This window comes from Limanda limanda, chromosome 7, assembly GCF_963576545.1.
Source record: "Limanda limanda chromosome 7, fLimLim1.1, whole genome shotgun sequence".
NCBI lineage: Eukaryota > Metazoa > Chordata > Actinopteri > Pleuronectiformes > Pleuronectidae > Limanda > Limanda limanda.
In genome coordinates, this window is record NC_083642.1 from 25606171 (window position 1) to 25622923 (window position 16753).

General features: G+C 42.5%; 3 protein-coding genes across 7 annotated transcripts; 2 read left to right on the top strand and 1 right to left on the bottom strand.

Moving 5' to 3' along the window:
- The first annotated feature begins 141 nt into the window (after nt 1-141).
- On the top strand, nt 142-4622 carry LOC133005093 (troponin C, skeletal muscle-like). Its single transcript, XM_061074678.1, has 7 exons — nt 142-163; nt 402-475; nt 2507-2558; nt 2968-3111; nt 3414-3528; nt 3895-4031; nt 4305-4622. The coding sequence occupies exons 1-7, from the start codon at nt 142-144 to the stop codon at nt 4334-4336; spliced, it is 576 nt and encodes a 191-aa protein (XP_060930661.1). The 3' UTR covers nt 4337-4622.
- A 1289-nt stretch (nt 4623-5911) lies between these two features.
- On the bottom strand, nt 5912-6621 carry taf13 (TATA-box binding protein associated factor 13). 2 transcript variants are annotated; one of them, XM_061074535.1, is made up of 2 exons: nt 6537-6621; nt 5912-6405 (listed from the first exon to the last, which is right to left on the bottom strand). In XM_061074535.1, the coding sequence occupies exon 2, from the start codon at nt 6399-6401 to the stop codon at nt 6027-6029; it is 375 nt and encodes a 124-aa protein (XP_060930518.1). In that variant the 5' UTR covers nt 6402-6405; nt 6537-6621; the 3' UTR covers nt 5912-6026. The 2 variants fall into 2 exon arrangements, with proteins under 2 accessions (XP_060930518.1, XP_060930519.1); XM_061074536.1 differs by having other exon boundaries at nt 5912-6402; nt 6537-6606.
- A 46-nt stretch (nt 6622-6667) lies between these two features.
- slc35c2 (solute carrier family 35 member C2) lies at nt 6668-15818 on the top strand. 4 transcript variants are annotated; one of them, XM_061074531.1, is made up of 10 exons: nt 6668-6750; nt 8082-8289; nt 8766-8916; nt 9271-9334; nt 9475-9547; nt 10428-10596; nt 11164-11247; nt 12575-12750; nt 13765-13894; nt 14319-15818. In XM_061074531.1, the coding sequence occupies exons 2-10, from the start codon at nt 8179-8181 to the stop codon at nt 14462-14464; spliced, it is 1104 nt and encodes a 367-aa protein (XP_060930514.1). In that variant the 5' UTR covers nt 6668-6750; nt 8082-8178; the 3' UTR covers nt 14465-15818. The 4 variants fall into 4 exon arrangements, with proteins under 4 accessions (XP_060930514.1, XP_060930517.1, XP_060930513.1 ...); XM_061074534.1 differs by having other exon boundaries at nt 8085-8289; XM_061074530.1 differs by lacking the exon at nt 6668-6750 and adding an exon at nt 7372-7800.
- Nucleotides 15819-16753: the final 935 nt, after the last annotated feature.

Consider the following 16753-nt stretch of genomic DNA (forward strand, 5'->3'; position numbering starts at 1 on the left):
GACACGCCTGATCTTGTCCAACTCCTGTCTGTTTCATTCTTTTGTTCAACTCTCTTTGGGACTTGTAGATCCCCACAGACTCAGATACGCATACATACACACAACTACATGAAAAGTGGTCATATACACACACACAAGGGCATGTTAGCGTTCTACACCACAAGCAACATGCACTGTCCTGTTACACAGAAACACACACACACTGTTCAGCTGCTCTTATCTCTGTTCCAGACCCAGACTATCCTCCATGCTGGACTTTGAAATAGCAGAGTTTGCATAGATAATACCTGGCACCAACTTCCCTGTCTCATTCAGCACACGAAAACTGTCACTGCAGAAACTTTGAGTGATCTGGTTTCAACTGCATTTCTTGCAACTCCCCCTAAGTCTGTCACACATAGGTAACGCTCTGTTGCTGATCTTCACGCAGTCGTCTCCCAGCACAGAAGTCAGTGCCCCCAGTGGCCAGGCCCCGGTGTGAGCCATTAGAAGTTTGGGACAGTCAGTCTCAGAGCAGACGAGTTAATTCTCCCTTTAGAAAATGGAGGTCTCCCTCGCGAGTATATAGCCTACAAGCCCCCCACCACCTCTAAAAGGAACATCCCACCCCCTTTCTCCACAACTGCTCCCCTCCTCAGCATCCCTCCCCTCCTATCCCAGCTCTCACCCGGGGTCCTCCTACTGCAGGAACTGCCCACCATACAAGGAGCAGCAGGTTGTTTTTCTTCCCATACACACCCGTTGCAAAGCAGCAACGGGTGTGTATGTGAAAGCATATGTCCCTCGGCCCTGTTCTCTCTCTCAGCCCAAAAGCTTGCATGCTATTCAGGGCCCGGCTAAAAGGGTGGAGGCCGGCTGGTGGTGGTGTTGGGGGGATGGGGTGAGTTCAGGTCCAGCCCCAAGCATTTTTCTATGGGTTTGAAGTTGCACACCTAGATTGAAATGCCGTCATCACAAAACCAGTAACGTACTTTGAAATCTTTGGCTCCCTCCTTCTCATCCACTGTCTTATATTTACAAGGCCTTAATGGAAATCACCATCACCCAGATGAGCTGCACCATATGTAGTTTTATTATTATTTCTTTGTAAATACTGGCACATTTTAGTTCAACCATTTTAGGAGGTCACCACTGAAAGATTTTATTGAGCAATTCCCATGGAGTCACCCAATGCATTCAGTTGTAATTAGTTTTTGATGTGTGTTGCTTTACAGTATGGATCATTTGACAGTATGTCACAGTTGTTTCTCACGTCCGACCTCCCGTGCTCTCAGTCTTAACAAACCATGTCAGAGAAAGCCTGAAATATATTTTGCATATTTATTTCATCCCCTTAAAAAAAACCTGTACTTTGCATCTCTGTTCTTTTGTGTACATTTCTGTACCACGACATTTATAACCAAAGTTGAGCTAAAATCTCCTGCTTTACCTCTTTTCTCAGCCTTGCAACTTCAAGAAACAAGAGCTTTCCTCTCTAAAGTGTGATTGGCCTGGCCTGGCCCCAGAACCCTAAAAGTTCAGGATACTAAATCTGGAGGCCTGTGAGGGGCAGGGGGCGGGACCTGGCTCCCCCGTTTAAAGTGTCTGTGAACCATCACTTGACGTTTAGTCTCTCTGTCTGTGTGCACACGGATTGACCACTCCTTTGGGCTTTTCTTTTATCCTTGGATATTTGGGGGGGAAAGCTAATCAACAAACATGGTAAGACCAGTCAGTTGTGCAAATGAGATGAACTATTTTGAGTTGAGGCCAAGCAGACATTAGTTATTAAACCATATTAACGAGAGATTGTGAAGTGGACATTTAATAACTATTAGTGGAATATGAATGCGTAAAAATCTATCTACTGAGCATGTTTCCTTTCGTAAATGATGCGTATAGTGTTTATGTGTTGGCTTCCCTTAAATTAGATATAATTAGAATATGCCTACATTTTGCATTCGGAAACATTTTAGTTGCATTTTAATTGAATTGTTTCTAAACAGCCTGTTAGTTGTAGCCAGTTATCTTGCTAATTATTTTAATCCTGGTAGAAAGTTCAGAGTGGGTGCTGGTGCTGGGTGGGTGTCAGCTGCGGATTCTGCTTGGGTAACAAATTCCCAGGGATTGGATGTCTGCAGGCCATATACAGCAGAGTCTAACGTGTTGAGCCTGAAATAGCCGCACTAATTTACAGCCGGCACAGAAACCTGTTGAGACACACCAACGAAATCTAATAATACACTCTCTTAAATAAAACAATATTTTAGACATATCTTCTGAAATATAGGAAACAATATAGTTTACAATTTAAAATGTTGCTTCAAACGTTTACAGGGTGTTTTTGAAAGCGCATCCTTAATTTGATGGATTGATTTTTACGCATTTAAATGTCCGTGGGATTTGCGACTGTTGCTACTGTGGGACAGTTTCTGTGAGACTCAGTGTGACTGTGTGTTAACTGGACCTTATGAATGAAGCCTGTAGTGAATCATGATGTGACATCGTGTCCCATGTTTTCTTCCAGACTGACGCGCAACAAGAGGCCCGCTCCTACCTGAGCGAGGAAATGCTGGCTGGTGAGTAAAAGGCTACAGTAACGCGTTACTTTGCACAGGAACGAGTAGGGGATCAGATTACTAACGACAGGCGGCCTAGTTGTTTCTGCAATGGCATCACATCTGATGGCGAAGTAAAATGGAACCATTCCGGTTCCACATCCTATGATTTTACTCATTTTCACAACGAGTCCCATTAGGAACGGGAGACAATATGAGATCGTCCTTGCAGTCCCGGCACTTAGTGAGCGAAAGGATGCTCTGCACTACTTCAGTCATTCACACAGATGATTATGTCTATTTAAGCTAAATTTTAAGTCTGTGAAGGGGGGTTGTTTATGCGTAATCTTTATATAATTCCATATTCAAATTTTCTTTCAGCACATCTAGTATCTGTCGGAATCTGACCATGTCTTCTTGTCACACCCAGAGTTCAAAGCCGCTTTCGACATGTTCGACACCGACGGTGGCGGTGACATCAGCACCAAGGAGTTGGGACAAGTGATGAGGATGCTGGGTCAGAACCCGACAAGAGAGGAGTTGGATGAGATCATCGAGGAGGTGGATGAGGATGGTGAGCCACGGGTGACAGTGTACCTGTGAATCTGTGATAAGCCCTGTGTACGCAATGAGCGTTATTACGCAGAAGCAACAGACTAGCCAACAATACATGGAAACGCATCATTAAGAACCAAAACTTCATCTACTTGTTTTTACTTAAACTTACATCAGTAACCTATACAGATGTTTGGCTTCATGGGTTTCCCTAAACTTAAGGGTTTCCTTTTGTTGTTCGTGCGTAAAATGGTGCGCACAAAGACGTGGAACCGGGCGGACCGTTGTTAATCTGTGATGTGGCCTCTTGTTTAAACTCAGGTAGCGGTACCATCGACTTCGAGGAGTTCTTGGTCATGATGGTGAGGCTGCTGAAGGAGGACCAGGCCGGCAAGAGCGAGGAAGAGTTGGCAGAGTGCTTCCGTGTGTTCGACAAGTACGTTCACACTGTTGCCGTACACACACACACACACACACACACACACACACACACACACACACACACACACACACACACACACACACACACACACACACACACACTCATGCAGACTCTCACACCTAAGACGTACCTGAGCATAACTTTAAAACACGTGTTCATATTAAACGCAATGGTTTACGTCATAGGGAACCACAAGGAATAGTCCTTATACTCTTGACTGTGTGACTGTTAATAGATGTAGGCCCCTACACCACCAGTCCACTCACATTAACTCCATACATGCCAAAAACAGGATCTTTTTTCTTACCATAGATGCTCGTTTATATTTACAACCATTCACATTTCGTTTGCTTTGTCCAGGAACGCCGACGGCTACATCGACAGAGAGGAGTTCGCCCTCATCATCCGCAGCACCGGTGAGCCCATCTCAGAGGAGGAGATTGATGAGCTGATGAAGGATGGAGACAAGAACGCTGACGGCATGCTGGACTATGATGGTATGTTGAGGCTCTATGGTAGTGATGATGATTAGGTTGGTTTGATGTTAGCCTATTACCAGAGCATTACTTTTTCTGCTATTGATAATAGTAATAAAGGACCTGGGGAATGTTTGAAGCACTACAAATAATGTATAGTACCTTAATATTGTAATTTTAGTAATCACAATTCTGTTTGACCGCGTTTCATATATTCTTTTAAAGTTAAGAGTTTAGCCTCCAACAATATCGTAGTATTAAGGAAATGTTCTATTTTTATATTTTTTCCCCCAGAATTCCTCAAGATGATGGAGAATGTGCAGTAAAACCAGAAAGACTCATGGACATTCCTCCTCCCCCGTCAACCCCCCACTCTGAATACACACTATCCTACTGACCCCACTATACCACCGCCCCACCCTCATACACACCCCCTGTCCACCGGGTTCACTGCCTCTCTTCTCCATCCTCATTGACATCCTCAGCAGACGGCTCGGGCACCCAGCTGGGCTGCCGGTTTGGGGGGGTCGCTGGCCCAGCTTGGTTGTGAATGCAGACGGCCTATGGATGCTGCGCTGAAACTGTACTTCGGGACAGGACGGCAAGGCAACAAAGGGGGAATTTCTCCGCACACACCCTTTGCAGTGTGCATGGTGTGCATACGTGTCATCAGCGACCCCCCCCCAGCCCCCCCCGCCCCGATGGAGATGTAATCTAGATAGAACGGCAGCCTGTTACCTGTTGCTTAGACCAATTTATTCAACCACTTCACTGTACAAAGAAGTAATTTGCTTGAACAGAATAAATTAACTAACACATGGTCACTTGTAGCTGGTCTGTCATATTTATGGTCAGTGTAAAAAAAAATGGTTTGAGGAATATCAATAAAATCTGTTTGTTTCTTCTTTTTGTCCATTTCTGTTAGAACCACAGTTTTGTCTTTATCAGCTGATTCTGTGGCAAACATTCAGACTCAACCTTTGTGATTGTGATCAGAGCTGTTCACGTGTGAGTCGCCCACAGATGGGAATGGGATTACTTTTATTGTCTGGGAAAGGGGGTCCTTAACAAAGCTCTGTTAATGTAAAGGTGTGATTCACAGATTTTATCCCTATCACCCAGGAGGTGAGTATCTATCTGGCCACTGAGATGACAGCACGGACCCCATCGTATTGCAGATACCTAAATTAAATGCAGGGGCATCCAGTTTACAGGGTAAGAATTCCCAGCAAGGCAACTGTGTCAAATTGCAAGAAAATTGTCACAGCATAGAAGCTGCAACTGAAGACCTTGGATCCTTTTACTGAACCAAATACCTCCAAATAATGACTAAAACAGTGACTTACGTTTGCAGCTCTAGACTTGATTATAACTCCAAGCTAAGATGAACATTATCTGGCCTTTGGCCTCTGTTAAAGCATGAACCGTGGGTGCAGTGTTACGCTGATACAGATATTTCACTTGATTTGTGTCTGTCATGTTGAGGCCATGTCTCTGACTATATTTACATGGACACCAGTATTCCAACTATTGACCTTATTCAATACAAGACATTATTTTGAATATGTTTTCCCAAGTTTGTTAATAGAATATTCTATTCATACTCCTGCTTACATGTTACAGAGCATAGTCTGATTATGACTCATGACATTACTTTGGGCATGCACCCTCATTCCGAAGTCCCAAAATGCTGTGAAATATCAAGTCGGAAGTTATAATGTGATTAATACAAAAACAAGTCTGAATACTTGTTCAGGAAATCAGAAAAAGCTGTTTACATGAGTGTCTTATTCAGATTCTTGTCTTAATCAGGTTGATATCAAAATATTGGTGTCCATGTAAACATGTCTAATGTTTAGATATATTCTGGTAAATTGATCACATTAAACATAACAACTGACTGTGATAAAACCATATAAGGGTTACTTTATTTGAAAACAGTCCCCGACAGCAGTCCAAACACATGTAAACAAACTAAACAGCCATGTTGTGTATATGAAGTGTCCCGGGGTGACTTTACGAGCCATAGTTGGCTTCATCGAAAGCCTTCCGGGCTCTCTTCAGCTCCTCGTTCATGGTCAGCAGGTCTTTGACTCTGGCGAACTTCCTCGGGTCCTTGCGGATCAGGAACACGATATCCTCCACCTGGACGCGGCCCTGGCGGCCGATGGACATGGCCTTGTGGGTCATTTCCGTGATGAAATCGATCACCAGGTCCTCCAGGATGTCCACGGACTCCGTGTACGGGTTCTGGTCGTCCCCGAAGCCGTACATCATGCACCGCAGCTCCTTGGAGAAGAGCCTCTTCCTCTTCCCGTGGCCGACGTCCAGCCCGCCGGCGCCGTCGTCCAACTCTTCGTCGAAGCCGGTCTCATCCTCCTCATCCGCCATTCTGCTGGAAAACAACCGGGAGACGTCAACGCCGCGTGCAGCTTCCTTGCGCTGAGCTGTGACGCTGACTAATACATCAAAGCTCAATTACCATAGATATATCTATTTCAATTACAGCAGAGAAAGCAGCGTTACCTTTCCCTCTCAGCCAGGAGAACAACAGCCTGTGTTTACTTCCGCCTCTGGTTTGTTGACCGCGGAAGAGATCCATGGAGAAAAACGTCCAATTTAATAAACACTGCCCCTAGTGGTCATTTCGCCTAAACGCTCTTTGCCACAAGTCATGATAGTTGCATCTCAAAGTTTGCACATGCTGCTCAACCACAGTGACCCGTCCCCGTGACTGACGGTAGGTTGCTCTATTAACACGTTCTATGTTTACTGCTTTGTTCACCCCCCCATAGCCTCGTTCATGTCAACCCGAGGCCAAACTAATGCAAAGATATGACGCTCCTCTGTCTGTGGGTCGCCACCGTGCTGCATTGTTTACCAGCCGTGTGGCTATTCCTCACATATCTATGGTTCCTCACACTGCACTTAGCTTCATGCTTACGAGCTGTTAGCATTAAGCTAAAGCTCTCGTAGCTTTTACATTGGCATCATTCTGCCACGTTTCAAAGTCGGCTAACCAAGCAGAAGTTTGGCCCAGGACTCGCTGGCCCGGCTGCTGGCCCGGGTTTGCATGGGTTAACCCTGGGGACATGTGCTAACCGCTGTGGTTAAAGTTGCCGGGTGTGTAGCGGGACTACTTCCTGCCCGAGCAGCCGAGGGACGCGTCACCACAGTGGATGTAAACATGAGCTCTGACCCAGGGTTAGCACAAACACAGGGAACAGCAGAGCCAACAACAAGTGATACCAGCCCTGGGCTACAGAGATAGAATATGAAGCGCACTTAGACTTCTGGCTTGTGGATATTCGTGCTGCAAGGGGGGGGGGGGGGGGCAGCGAGCTTCTGAAAATCACACGTGTATCAAATCGTATGCATTCCTGGTTGGTTGTGTGGACGCCGAATTACAGGGCGATTTCTGACATTTCGTTTAAGGCCTTACGTGTGTGTGCATGTCACTTGTAGGCGACACATGGACACTGCCAGTATTAATAAGGGGGTTGGTCTACGTGGGTGTCGCCGTGCGATGATGACCCCTCGCAGGGGCGATCGGCTGTGTGCTCTGTCCATAGACTGTATATCTAGAGGCTCTGTCACAGGCTCCAGAGAGACAGCGAGGAGGGTGAAAGCTCAACGTCCAGCCACACGTCCGCTGATCTACTGACAGCACCTCCACACCACGGGTCTACACAGCAGGCGGAGGAATGGGCTGAAGGTATAGTTAGCGCAGGTAACAAGCAGTCAAAGATCCATGCTGTCAAACCCAGTCAACCACTGTCTCAAGCCTCTGGTGAGTGCAGTCGCTAATACTGGAAGATGCTGTGTAATCGATAGCTCTGAACTAACTTGTGTCGGTTCAACGTGGGTCAACATTAGGTGGCTTGTAGCTCAACAGTTAGCTGACGTGGTTTAGCAGCTAGCTCCCTGTGGTTATCAAAACTGTTTCTGTCAACGCTGCACTGGGATTACTCACTGCTCTGATAACCATATGCTTGCTCACTGTAAAACAGCCGACCTCTGATTGTATTCCTCTCTCCCCCATTGTCCCCCTTCTCTCCCTCTCTCCTGAAGCAGTCAGACATGGGTGACAACAGGGATGGATTCAGAGTCAGTTAGGAGATGACCTCCCGTCAGTAGCTGTCTGTGCTGATCCTGGCAGCCCCCCCCCATGGCGTGCCCTGTCCAGTTCCTCTGCCGGGGGCTTCGCAACATTGGATTGGTTCTCCTCTACTACATCTTCTCTATCGGCATCACCTTCTATAACAAATGGCTGATGAGGGTAAGTGTAGGAGTTCATACAGCACAGCTGGCTTCCTATATGCAACTCTTCCTCCTCCCATATGGACATATCGGTAATGGGTCTATTCATATAAGCTTTTCTCGTCTCTATGACAACTCAAAGTGCTTTATTATTAATAATAATAATAATAATAATAATATCAGTACAGTTTTGCCATTCACTCATTCAGACACACTTTCATACAGTGAATCTATCTTTGCTAAATGACATGTGGTGAGCTCTGGAGAACACAAACGAATGATCTCCGCTGTGGAATTTTTACATTACACCCTGTCTTTGCCTGCTGCACCACCACCCACCTAAATCCTGTGGAGGATTTGTTGCTGTCTGAGCAGAGCACCTCCAGCTGAGTTTTGCATGTGTGAAAGTGAAGTGTAGGAACAGTGGGGAATGACCCACCTCAACCTAGTCCCTGTCTGAGATGACCCTTTCTGTTTTTCTCTCCCCCCTCTCAGGGTTTCCACTACCCCCTCTTCATGACGTTGGTTCACCTCACCATCATCTTCTGCCTGTCGTCTCTGACGAGAAGGGCCATGCAGTGCTGGACAGGCAAATCCCGCGTGCTTCTGAGCTGGTCAGATTACCTCATAAAAGTGGCGCCCACTGGTGAGATTCTAGATTGAGCTCTTGAGAGTTTTCCCTATCTGCTGGGAAGTCAGTGCAAAGTATTCAGAGAAATACAGAGAAATGACAGATCTTAATCATGTCTGACTAAGCAGACTGAGTGAAAACATTTGACTAAAGTCCAGCGTAATAGAAATATTACATCACTACAGGGATAGTTAAAGAGTTGGTCAAACCAATACGGCTTTTAACCATCATGAACAAGCATATTTGTTTTGTGTATTAAAGCTTTTCTGTTATTGATAAACTACTACAAAGCATCTCTTTTCACTGTTGTCCTTATTATCCTTGTGTTTTCAGTATGTTTTTTAAAGTCCTATATTCTGTTTTCACCAGCCTTGGCCACAGCTCTGGATATTGGACTTTCCAACTGGAGCTTACTCTTTATCACCATTAGCTTGTGAGTTTGAACATATGCTTTTTAAATAGAAGATATGACTTGAGTATGAACTGACAGACCCAAGCTTTTTAGTGTTATATTTAACCCATTATTGTATTTTAACATTTCACTCTGGGGCTCTTGTTTCATATTATTTTCAGGTACACCATGACCAAGTCCACGGCAGTACTCTTTATCCTCTTTTTCTCCTTGTTGTTCAAACTGGAGGAGCCGGTGAGTGAGAATTTCTTTGTTTCAACCCCAAACATTTGTGGAAATCATGTGTTGTGCAAAAAATATGAATCCTGTAATTGTTTCTTCTCGAGTTTCGCTCTGCTTCCTGGATTAAGTAAAACAACCAAAAAGAACAGTAGGTTCGGCAACTTTGAGGAAGAGATCAAAGGACAATGAAATTTATATAAACAGAATAATACGCATGCTCAATAACTTTGTTGATCAAAAATGATTTATTATAACCTGATCCCTGCTGTATTCTTCTTCTGGATATTGAAATAAGTTGTACCCAACATTCACTCACTTCTAATACAAACTGAGCTCAGATAGAAAGTGTACTAAGAGATATTATAAAACATAATGCTTGATTCCTGAAACTTGGAGATTTAAGTCAAACTTTGAAAGAATATATCAAACTACTTACACATGCCTGCCTATATATAATGCCTTGTGCAGATGAACTGGTGATGTTATTCTTCAGTTTTGATAACAAGTAAGTTAGTGCATGTTGTAATCAGTGTGCGGGCTTTGTAGAGAAAAGAGAAGAGAAATCTGCTTCTGCTGAAAAGGAGAAACAATACAATCTGGCAAACGGTGGCTGCAATTCTGCAACTGGAATAAATGGGACTGTAATAATGCAAGGATATCAATGTGTCTATGCTCTGTCAGCTCACACAGCTGTCAGTCACTCTCATAACTGGATTTAAAGGACCAGAGGCGTTTTGACATAATTACCTAAATAGTATTCCAATCTAATTCCTGAAAAATCTTCCTCACATTTAGTTTGACTTTTTGTTTTTCGTTAGTTTGTCCATTCATATTTTTTTCTTATATCTGACCCCTTACTCGCTCTCTCTCTTTATGTGTCCCTTTCTATCAGAACCCATTCCTGATCGTGGTGGTCCTGCTGATCTCCAGCGGTCTGTTTATGTTTACATACGAGTCAACCCAGTTCAACCTGGAGGGGTTCGTCATGGTGCTGCTGGCGTCCTTCATAGGGGGGATCCGCTGGACCCTCACCCAGCTCCTGATGCAAAAGGCAGAGCTGGGTCAGTGTTGATTCACTGTCGGATTGAAAATGATGAATTTCTGTTGAGTGGTCCCTGAATGAATTGAGTTAGTTAAAGAGGTGGGTTGAACCACTACTTGTGAAGAGAGGCAGCTTTGAATGCAAATCAGAAGCTAGATTGGCACTAAGTAGAGCCTGAACCTATGGTCCATTTCAATGCAATCAAGCTGCACCAAATGGCACACAGTGATAGAAAATCAGTCCCCTAAATAGCTAATGCCTCAAAACGGGTCAATCTTGTAATGTTGAAGAAATTATTTTATCAGTCAGTTAACAATCATTGTGCAGCTCGCCTCACAGTCTTCTCACTTTGAACGAATTGATAAATAAATGGTGTCATTGGAAAACCTTTGAATCAAGCGCTGCAGAATACTAATAAATATAATTATTTTAATATCAACCCAATTAAAACAGTAGATTCAACACTGTTCAGTACATCTAAATTTGTATTCAAGTTTCACAGTAGCCATGAAATGTTGTTGTTATCTGCTCTAAACCGTTTTTTCTCCTCTTTAACATGAATTTTTAATATTGTTCCTTGCTTCAGGCCTTCAGAACCCGATAGACGCCATGTACCACCTGCAGCCTCTCATGTTCGTTGGCCTCTTTCCCCTCTTCCTGTTTAACGAAGGTGAGATTCAGTCTCCAGCTGTACTGTGTTCTCGTCTCTCTACAGTAAAGCCTGAGGATGCAGCAAACTAACCTCTACAGGCCTAATTACAGAATTTGAGTTGTTTTCCAAAACAGAGGTTATAAAGATTCCTGTGCATATATTTCACTTGTATACTTAAGGTAAAGAGACTCTTTTATTAACCTGTTACCTCCAATGATAATGAACTACAGTGAATATAATGATTATAAATATATACTGTAGTAGTATACTGTATTTGCATCTTGGTCACATGGAGAACGTTACCATCTCTGTGTTTATGTCTCCATGCTGGTTAAAGACATAATATCTTTGGGTTGTCAATCCATTCGTCCAATTCTAGTGACTAGACATCTCAAGAACGACGTAAAGGGATAGTTCACTCTAAAATGAAAATTCACTCATTATCTACTCACCCCTATGATGATGAGGATATGTTTTTTCTGTTGTTTTATTACGTTGTAGCTGATCGTGCTCTAAGAAAGTTAACCACTGAGTCTCCAGAAGTGTTTTGTGGACTCAAACACTACCACCCCCCATCGGCATAGTGCTGGGTAGATAATAGGTGGATTTTTTTTGGATGAAATATCCCTTTAAAAAACATGTTTTTAGCCTCAAGTCTGCCTTAAGGGAACTTCTTCAAAAGTTGGACTCATAGATTCACTGATAACATTTCAGAGGTCAAGGTTACGGTGACAGGAACAACTGGAGCCACTGCAACTGCACTGGTTGGCGGAGACTTCCAATTGCAGTTTAGTAGTTACTGATGTCTGTGAGTGCTGGCACAGAGGCAGACCCATAGTTTCATCGAGCCATCAGTGCCACACATGCTTAAATTTTTTCACTCCTGCTTTTCAGCTTGAATAGTCAATGTAACATGTAGCTGCAGATCAAATATTTTCTCATTAGCTGTATTTTTTTCACACCCCAACAAACCATTCATAATGTGCTTAATGTGGTTTTTGGTTGTTATGAGAGTAAGTGAGTAAAAACTGCTCCCTGAATGTGTGAATACGCTTATGTTTTATGATACACGTGACATTCCAGATGCTTGCCATCGCCTGCCAGAGATCCAACACTGATTAGATGCTTTACTCTGTCTTTTTCATTCGTTTTGCTTCCCAAATCTACAGGTAAACCTCTGCAAGCTCAAGCAGCTCTTGCAGTGCCATTTTAAAGTGATGCATTCTCTGAGAGAACATCTTCATACAAGCTCTACAGGAAACTGGCATTGAAAAACACGGGATATGAATCGATGTCTTATTAATTATGCCTTTGTGTTGATTCTCTCCTCTTTGTCTCTCTCCAGGGCTGAGCCTCAGTACCTCAGATAAATTGTTCCGGGTGACGGAGCTTTCACCTCTCCTATACTCACTCTTCACACTGAGTATCGGCGGCGCGCTGGCCTTTGGTTTAGGCTTCTCAGAGTTCCTGCTCGTCTCCCGAACTTCCAGCCTTACTCTATCAATATCAGGGATCTTTAAGGTGCTTTACAGTTCAATATAGCCCCATTAAACCAACTAACACTCACTCACATCTGGGTTTTGTCTGCAATGGGAATAGATACAATCCACATTCACTCCCTGATCAAATGACTGTGACGTAGACACAGTAGTTTTAATCAACTCCGGCTCAGATTGGCCCTGATGGCAACGTGACACCCGGCTGAATGTGCTAATTTGGCAAGACAGTGAGAGAGCACCTAATTTGTCGGTGCCCATGATGAACAAAAAAAACCCCGAAAGGCTAACTCCTCTACTGGCAGAGGGAGAGGAGCAAACTGCCTTTTTAGCGTTTTTACTCTGCGTTTTTTTACTTGGTAATTTTGGTGTAAAAAAGGTTTATATGGGAGAGCCATGTTTGCTTTTGGTGCTTATCATGAGTTCTTTCATGGGTTTTTGTACCTCCATAACTTAGTTGGCTTTAAAATACTTAAAGGTTAAGTGTGATTTAGGTGAAAGGGATTAATTGGTAGAAATTGAAAACAAAATAATCATTAGTGTGTTTCATCTAAATTGTGAAAAAAAATTGTTTTTTTTACCTTAGAATGGGCCCTTTATATTTAAATACTTTGTATTTACATCGGGAGCAGGTCCTCTCTACAGAGGCCGCCATGTTGTTTAATATTAGTCCAGACTGGATAAACCAAACACCTTATGAGTTTTTATGACAACTGAAGTCTACCACAGATTCTCTTTCACTTTTGGGAGGGGAGGGTAAAGTGAGGGTATTCAGTTGCAACATGCAACTTCACCACTAGATGTCGCTACATTCTACACAATGAACCTTTAATTGTGGATGAGCTTTGAAATGCAGACAGCTCTGTTAACGTTACTGCTGAGGTTCTGAACACATCAACAGTTTGCATTTTTAATCAATCCAATAACTTTTAGTTTTTTTTGCTCTGTAATAAGCCTCACAGCTGCAGCGTTCTGGACTTGTGTATGTTTCTCTAACACAACTCTTTCTGTCGCCCTCTGTTGTCTTGTTTTCCTGCAGGAGTTGTGTACTCTGCTTTTGGCAGCAGCTCTGATGGGAGACGAAATGAGCTCGCTCAATTGGTTGGGATTCACTGTGTGCCTGTGTGGTATTTCATTGCATGTGGGACTCAAGACATACTATTCAAAAAGTAAGTGTTTGTTTTATTGTTATTCTTAAGATATGGTTTGAATTTGTATTAGCAACAACATAATGAGAATCAATTAAATATTAAAAAATCCACTCGAGACGTATTTAATGATGTGTCAAATATACTATTTTTGTAAATTTAACCATTGTACACAAGATGTTTCGTACCCCACTGAACAGTTTATCCACAGGCTTCAAATTTCTACAACATAATATGTAAGTTGCATATTTAACAGAAACCTGGCTGACAAACGATGAGCACAGTGAAGCTTTCCCTCCTCAGTGGGTAAAGGAGAAAACAGCATTTAGCATTAACGCTCTGTAAAGCTCAAACATCTATGTTCATGTAGTAATTATCAGGCAAGTTTTTTGATTGAGGTAAAAGCGATAATGATGTCAACGTTGTGGTATTTTTTTCCCATCAGATAAGGTCCCAACGTTAAGGCAGCTGAACAGTCGAAGCCCAGAGCTTGAGTTGCCGTTGCTGCAGCAGAACAGAGACAATGCAGAGGATTCAGCCGCTGATGGATACAGCGACGAAGACGAGGAACAAGAAATCACTCTGCACTGACATAGGATACGAGCCAATGAAGTCTTGACTGCCATCATACCACACACTGCTCTACAGCTCTCTCATAACGCACCAAATAAGTGCTTCAGCAATTCCAAAAAGCTGCTCTGGAGGCACAGATGGAACAGTCTCTCCGGCTCTGTACTCCGACTGATCCTGTCCTCGGGCGGCAATCAGCTGTACATTAACTGTGGACTTTGAACGTGAGACATGTTGAGATGTTTCGCCTTAGGGGGGCTTCTGAAATGTAGCTAATACATGCAAGTGTCAAAGTAAGATGTATGGGGGAGGAGAGCTTTAAATTTTAGGTGATACTTTGACACCTTGAATTGTAGTCGGTCATTTTTCTTTGCTATAGACTTGACACACTGTGGGAATATCTTCTGACTTTGTTATATATACCTAAATATATGTGTTTGGCACATGTCCCTGAACAGAATTAACTGTTAGGTAAGTGAAGGCCATTGTGTGAATGTTCTAATTCAAGCGTTTGGTTTGAAGAAGAATCCACTAAAATTTCAAGAACATTGGTATCACGGTGATTAGGAAGTAGGAGGAGTAAATCTGAATCTGCAGGTTGTTTTCTTGACTAAAATAATTCTTAGGTTTAAAAAAAAATGCCTATCAGAACTTGACCTAAAGCCTTAAGGTTCATCTTAAAACTCAACTCCAGTCACCACATTTGAGAAACTTTTGAAGATAGCAGGGAATGTTTAGCATATTTGATTGAAAAAGCGGCTCTAATGTTTAATTGATTATCTAAAATTCAGATTTGCTATCCATTGATTGACTAATTTGATTTATCAAGCCCACTCAATGTTTACATACATTTTCAAATATGTCCGATATCAAGCTGTGACTGATCCCTAAAAAGACACAATGTCTTAAAGTGAAAATAGACACATACTGTACCATAACAAAGGTTGGCTAGATGTCAGGTCTGATGGCATGAAGTCCCATTCAACATGAAGCTACAGTGTGTGTCCAAACACTGGCACATATCACAATGTAGTAATTTTTAATCAGAATCTAACAGAACTAAAAAAAGTGCTGCGGGATGTATTGGATCTGAAACAATTGTACCATTATGTGCCTTTTTTAATGTCTTCAAAGAGCTATTTTTAAAATCTGTCATGATTTAATTCTCAGTCAGTTTTAAGCCATATCAATGTTGTATTTTTATCATGATTTTCTGTAAAAAAATGTAGCAGTGCTGCAATGATGTGGAAAAAGAAGTCTAAATTATATTTTTAATTCCAGAATAAATGTATGATGACTTAAATATGGGAAACACACTTTAAAATGTAATTTTCTCATTCTTCCTTATAAACTTACCGTAGTTTTTTAATGAATTTCTGTCGATTCATTTGATCAAATGTGTCAATGATGCCTTGCTAACAAATAACGATAACCATCACTGAGGAAACTGAGCTTGTGCACACTTGGTCACCTGTTAGACCTGTAGGGAGCACAAGTCTCTGGTACTGGGGCTCTAAAATACAGATGAATTTTTCATTTATTTGCAATGATGAATCAAAAAAGGATTTATAATACAGGAATGTCCAACTGCTGAAAAATATGTTGAACATGCAGGGTTCTTTAGCATTAACTTCTCTTCAATGCAGTGTGGCACTGCTGAGGCATTAGTGACAACCAGGTCGGCATTCAGCTTTTCCGTATTGTTGGGTCTGGCTTTTCTCTTCATCCTCTTGACAATGCTTAATAGATTCTCTGAGGTTCAGTTCAGGCGAGTTTACTGGCCAATTTAGCACAATCTAGAATATATTAAAGTTTGACTTTTTCCATTAAATTACAAAAAAATAACTTTTCCATGATATTCAAATATTTCAATATGCACCTATAGATGGAGAAGCTATAGAAACATGTCACTTCCATGTGCAGAGCCCCGAAAAATCATAAATATTGCTATGTTATTATGTAGTTTGTAAATGCAAGGCGTTGTCTGAATTGATATATAAACTCCGCTGTGGAGATCACATGTTTTGTTAACAGGACATTAACACCAGTGTTGGCCCGAATCACTGAAAACTCTTAACATCTTCATAACTGTTTTCTTCATGTATGGCATCGCTTTCATCCAGAGATATTAAATTCTCTTTGCTTAGTTTTTTTTCTCCAATTTTGCTCCTGTTACTTGTTATAATTGTCACCAACACACCCACTGCTCAGAGTGAATCCTCCAGAGGACCTCCTGCTGTGTTTTTCACATCTGGACTTCCTCCAGAGTTTTTACTGTGGAGCCAACCTGCAGGGTTCAGGTGAGGGGAG

Coding starts and splice junctions, on each gene's coding strand:
- LOC133005093 (XM_061074678.1), top strand. CDS start 142: ATGTTAGCGTTCTACACCACAA. Junction 2,559..2,967: donor GAGCGAGGAAATGCTGGCTG/GTGAGTAAAAGG, acceptor TGTCACACCCAG/AGTTCAAAGCCGCTTTCGAC. Junction 3,112..3,413: donor CGAGGAGGTGGATGAGGATG/GTGAGCCACGGG, acceptor GTTTAAACTCAG/GTAGCGGTACCATCGACTTC.
- taf13 (XM_061074535.1), bottom strand. CDS start 6,401: ATGGCGGATGAGGAGGATGAGACCGGCTTCGACGAAGAGTTGGACGAC.
- slc35c2 (XM_061074531.1), top strand. CDS start 8,179: ATGGCGTGCCCTGTCCAGTTCCTCTGCCGGGGGCTTCGCAACATTGGA. Junction 9,548..10,427: donor TGTTCAAACTGGAGGAGCCG/GTGAGTGAGAAT, acceptor CCTTTCTATCAG/AACCCATTCCTGATCGTGGT. Junction 13,895..14,318: donor CAAGACATACTATTCAAAAA/GTAAGTGTTTGT, acceptor TTTTCCCATCAG/ATAAGGTCCCAACGTTAAGG.